Raw genomic sequence first — 4961 nt, 5'->3', positions numbered from 1 at the left:
TATGTGTTTGTGTGTCTGTATTTGTCCCCCCAACGTCGCTTGACAACCGATGCTGGTGTGTTTACGTCCTCGTAACTTGGCGGTTCGGCAAAAAGAGACTGACAGAATAAGTGCTAGGCTTACAAAGAATAAGTCCTGGGGTCGATTTGTTCGACTAAAGGCGGTGCCCCAGCATGACCGCGGTCAAATGACTGAAACAAGTAAAAGAGTAAATGCAATCAATGCCGTCGACTCTTCCATGCAAGAATTGGTCTACAGAGTCATCAAGACCATCACAATAAAGGAAGTGCTCGGCAAAGAAGAAACGAAATTCCCTACTTGTCACCTTAATCCTCTCTTTCTATTGTAGTCCTATTCAGTCGAAGGGACTCTTAGTCATGCGATCTGCATGACAACCTCACTACACTTTGTAAAGTGGTTGGCATTAGGAAGAGTGTCCAGCTGTAGAAATTATGCTGAAGCAGACATTAGAATATAATACAGTCCTTGGACCTGTAGGATCCTGTGAAATCATCTTACCCATGCCAGTAAGGAATATGGAGATTAACAGTTGACGGTGGGCTTTTGAACAGTTTTCTGTTAATTTCATTTACAAGACTTGTACTGACCTTAACCAGTAGTAGATGACTTGTCCAAGAATCTCATGATTGAACATCAAACTTTTTAACCATTTCGCTATCTGTGCTTACATTCATGCCTGTCCACACATAACCATTATACTCCTGGTTTATGAATTCAGGCATATACAGGAATGTAGGTGCAGGTGTGGCTGTGTGGTAAGAATTTTGCTTCCTAATCACATGGTTCCAGGTTCAGTCCCAATGTGTGGCACCTTGGGCAAGTGTCTTCTACTATAGTCTCGAGTTGACCAAAGCCAAGCCTTGTGAGTGGATTTGGTAGACAGAAACTGAAAGAAGCCTGTTATGTGTGTGTGTGTGTATGTGTGTGTGTGTGTGGTGCATGAGTGTGTCTTTGTGTCTGTGTTTGTCTCCCACCACCATTTGAAAACTGGTGTTTGTTTTTCTATGTCCCTGTAACTTAGCAGTTGGGCAAAAGAGACAGATAAAACAAGTAACATGCTGAAGAGCAAAAAAAAAGGTTCTGGTGTTGATTCATTTGACTGGAAAGAAAATCTTCAAGGCAGTGCCCCAGCATGGCCGCAGTCTAATGACTGAAACTAGTAAAAGATAAAAGAAACACAAAAAAAGAGAGAGGTGTGAGAGAAACATCTTACCTGTGGGAATGGACCTGCTGCTCCTCTTGGTGCTCCAGTGATAGCATTATGTACAGAAGGGGGTACCCCAGGGCCCATTCCTTGCGGTGGCATTCCTTGAGGGGGCATGCCCTGTGGCATGTTCTGTGGTGGTGGTCCCGGGTTTCCAGGCATCACGGGGGGCTGTGTTGGGCCAGGCCTCGTATTGGGTGGAGGTTGCTGAGGGGGTAGGGTAATATTTGCCATGCTTGTGGAGGTTGACATGCCGGGTGGCACAGGTGACGCCGTACTGTTGGGCATGTTGGGTGGCAGGATGGGAGGAGCAACTTGCTGGGGCACTGTTGGGGGAACTTGGGGTGCAACTCCTGCTGGGGGTACGGACTGAGGTGCTGAATTGTCCCGTCCAACAGAACCTGAAAATAGAAGCAATCATGTGTCATGTAAGAGATGTAGAGATGGGGTCAAAGAGAAACTCACAACAGAGGCAGTCAAACATTGGCATGCTCTCACTTTATTAGGGGCAAGACCAAAGGTAGGGAACCTGGGAACTTCAGAAGGGCTGTGTGTGACCTTGTGAAGGGTTGTGTGTGACCTTCTGAAAAGTTGTGTGTGGCCTTTAGAAAGGCTATGTGTGACCTTGTGAAGGGTTGTATATGGCCTTGTGAAAGGTTTTGCTGACCTTGTGAAGAGTTTTATGTTGTCCTCTGAAAGAATTACATTTGCAGTAAAAAATAAAATCACTAAACTGGAAAATATTTTAGTCGATATAATCATATTTTAAAGCCTGACTTTTCAACCCATTTCGAATCTTAGAAACATCTAATTATATTTCTTTATTTGTAAAGTTGTAAATTATTTGTTTGAAGTAATTAAATTGGTCTTTAAAACACAAGAATCACAAAGAATTTCCCACTACCCTACCTCCGCACCATAAAAAAAAATTACCATGGAAATTCTATTCCATCAAAACTCGGCTTTGTTATATTTCGTTAGGTTTCATTTAATAATTATATTTTATAAAATAATAGATTTAGTAAATATAGAAATTGATTTGGATATGCTGTCCTACCAGATGTGGCCCTCCAACATTGAAAGACTCTCTACCCCTGGGGGAGGGGGTGTCAAGACTGTAAAGGTAAATAAGGTCCATTAATTGGCATAAACAACCTCTAAGAAGGTGGGGATGGAGAGGCAAACATCCACATCTCCGACCATTCCATTGCCTCTCCCCTCCTCCAACTCCTCCTCTCTGACCTCTGACATCAATAACACTGACACTATACCTGACTGTTGAGGTGGTGGTCCTCCCACTTGCTGCAACAGCTGCAGCTGTTCTTGTCGCTGCTGCAACTGTAGGTTGAGGTGTGAAGCGAATTCTTGGTGCTGCTTCTGGAGTTGTCCATACTGGGACTGGATGGCAGCTGTAATCTGTGTGACCAAGTTACCATACTCAGTGATAAGGCTGGCCTGCAAATACATATAGACACACCATATACATATATATATATACTTATGCACACACACACACACACACACATCATCAGCATCACCATCATCATCAGCAGTGTTACCATATTGATGTCCTATGCTTGCATGAGTCAGGCAGAAATTACTGAGGTGAATTTTCAACAACCACATACCCTTCCATTCATTAACCCTCACCTGTTTCCAAACAAGGCGATATTTCCCCATGACCAGACATGTTTTTCATGGAATATCAGAAATGAAGAACACTGCTTGTATACTGGTGATGCTTGTTTACAACTATGTCAAGACAAGGAGATACAAACACACACAAATACATACATATATACACAATGGGCTTCTTTCAGTTTCCATCTACCAAACCTATTCACAAGGTTTTCACTGGTGTTTGGCTACAGTAGAAGACACTTGCCCAAGGTGCAATGCAGTAAGACTGAACCCAGAACCATGTGGTTGGTAAGCAAGCTACTTACCACATAGCCACTCCTGCGCCTATAATAGAGCATAAATATACTGTATATAAACACTAACACAGACGCCTGACTGTCTGTCTATCTATATCATGGAATCACAAGGGAATGGGAATTATGTAAACAACTTCATTAGCTTACAGCTGTTTCTGTTATAGGGTGCAGTGCACTTAGAGCTGAGTGTTTGTGCAACATCTTAGAGCTTCATCAAAATAAACATACACTTCATTAAATAGCTCGAAGATGTTGCACAAGCATGTTCTATACTTATCTAAGACTTTATTCTAAAGAAAATGTATACTGAGTTACGACATCTGATTTATGCCTAAAGAAAGTCATCCTCAGAGATGCCAGAATGGATGTGTGGTAGGAAGCTTGCTTCTCAACCACATGGTCCTGGATTCAGTCCCACAGCATGGTACGATCTTTTAGTATAGCTTCGGGCTGACCAAAGACTTGTAATTGGATTTTGTAGACAGAAACTGAAAGAAAACTGTCGTGTGTGTGCGTGTGTGTGTATTTATGTGTATGTGTGTGTCTTTGTGTCTGTGTTTGTCTCCCACCACCGCTTGACAACCAGTGCTATGTATGAGAGAGAAAATTCTTCCTGGGTAAGACACCAGGTTTTAATAGAGAACAAAGTGAACAACTCTGCAATCTGTTTTTGTCCATAATGATAACGTAGAGCAGGTGTACCCAACCATTTTTTATCTGTGGACCCCTTTGATTACTATTTTATTCTGGTGGACCCTCATAGCCATCCAATGTTTAAAAACTAGTTTTATAGAAGCTTCTTTCAAAATTCCTATTTTGTTTTTCCCACATTAACTTGTGTAGGTTGGACTATGTAAAATGTTAGAGAAAGAAACCCAGCTGTTTCTTGCAATACATACCAATACATACATCTAAGCCAGAGTTTTTTCAGGGGCCCTGAAAATACTATAGTGGATCCCTAATTTCCTATTTTGTAGTGTGGACCCCATCAAAATTTTATATGGACCACGGTTGAAAACCACTAATCTAGAGGCACCGAAATGACATAAAAGAACCAGCCTCACTGTGAGCTTTCCACACCCTGCCCCCACACACAGATGAATGTAATTGTGAGACTGCTGCTGATGGTGACAATAGTGGTGATGGTGGGTACATGGCGAATATTTTGATGACTATGATGATGATGAAGAAAACAATGTCTTGATGGGGGTGCTGTATAGAGGATATATATTTCCCAGAATTCCTTACCTGATAATTGGCCACAGATTCCACAGGGTCTTTCAGTTTCTGAAATGACACAAAAACATTAGAAATAAATACATACATATATCCATATAAACACATACACCACACACACTTTCTCTCTCTCTCTCTTCCTACACACACATATACACAGAGATTAAAGTAAAACTGAAAAAGCAAAATGTTTAGCATCACTTGAAAGAGGCATTTAATTTAGTTAGAGAATATCAGCAGAGACTTTATTTATATTCTCAAACTAAATTAAATGTCCTTTTCAAGTGATGCCAAACGTTTTGCTTTTCCATTTTTACTTTAAATCTATATCTACCTGCTCAAGGAGAAACCACTTCTAGCCACCTTTGATGGGATGTCTGAACACCACACTTTCAGTTCAAGCCAGAGTGTCAGTGGTAGACCTAACTGAGCACTCATTGTGCATACCTATCACTTTATGTCCGTTGATGACAACTTCTTATATATTCTGTATATCTATATCTATATCTATGTATATATATATATATATATATATATATATATATATATATATATATATATAT

General features: G+C 40.9%; 1 protein-coding gene across 1 annotated transcript in view; it reads right to left on the bottom strand.

Annotated features, from left to right (window-relative positions):
• Positions 1-4961, bottom strand: part of LOC128250638 (calcium homeostasis endoplasmic reticulum protein-like) — a 36329-nt gene that overhangs the window by 11102 nt on the left and 20266 nt on the right. The window contains exons 6-8 of the mRNA XM_052976151.1: positions 4411-4449; positions 2497-2680; positions 1235-1626 (exon numbers count right to left, since the gene is read on the bottom strand). Coding sequence (XP_052832111.1) covers positions 1235-1626; positions 2497-2680; positions 4411-4449 — 615 coding nt within the window. The remainder of the gene's footprint in view (positions 1-1234; positions 1627-2496; positions 2681-4410; positions 4450-4961) is intronic.

Source organism: Octopus bimaculoides, chromosome 23 (genome assembly GCF_001194135.2).
Source record: "Octopus bimaculoides isolate UCB-OBI-ISO-001 chromosome 23, ASM119413v2, whole genome shotgun sequence".
Classification (NCBI taxonomy): domain Eukaryota; kingdom Metazoa; phylum Mollusca; class Cephalopoda; order Octopoda; family Octopodidae; genus Octopus; species Octopus bimaculoides.
The sequence above is the reverse complement of the archived record's forward strand: the minus strand, read 5'-3'. Positions and strand labels throughout refer to the sequence as shown.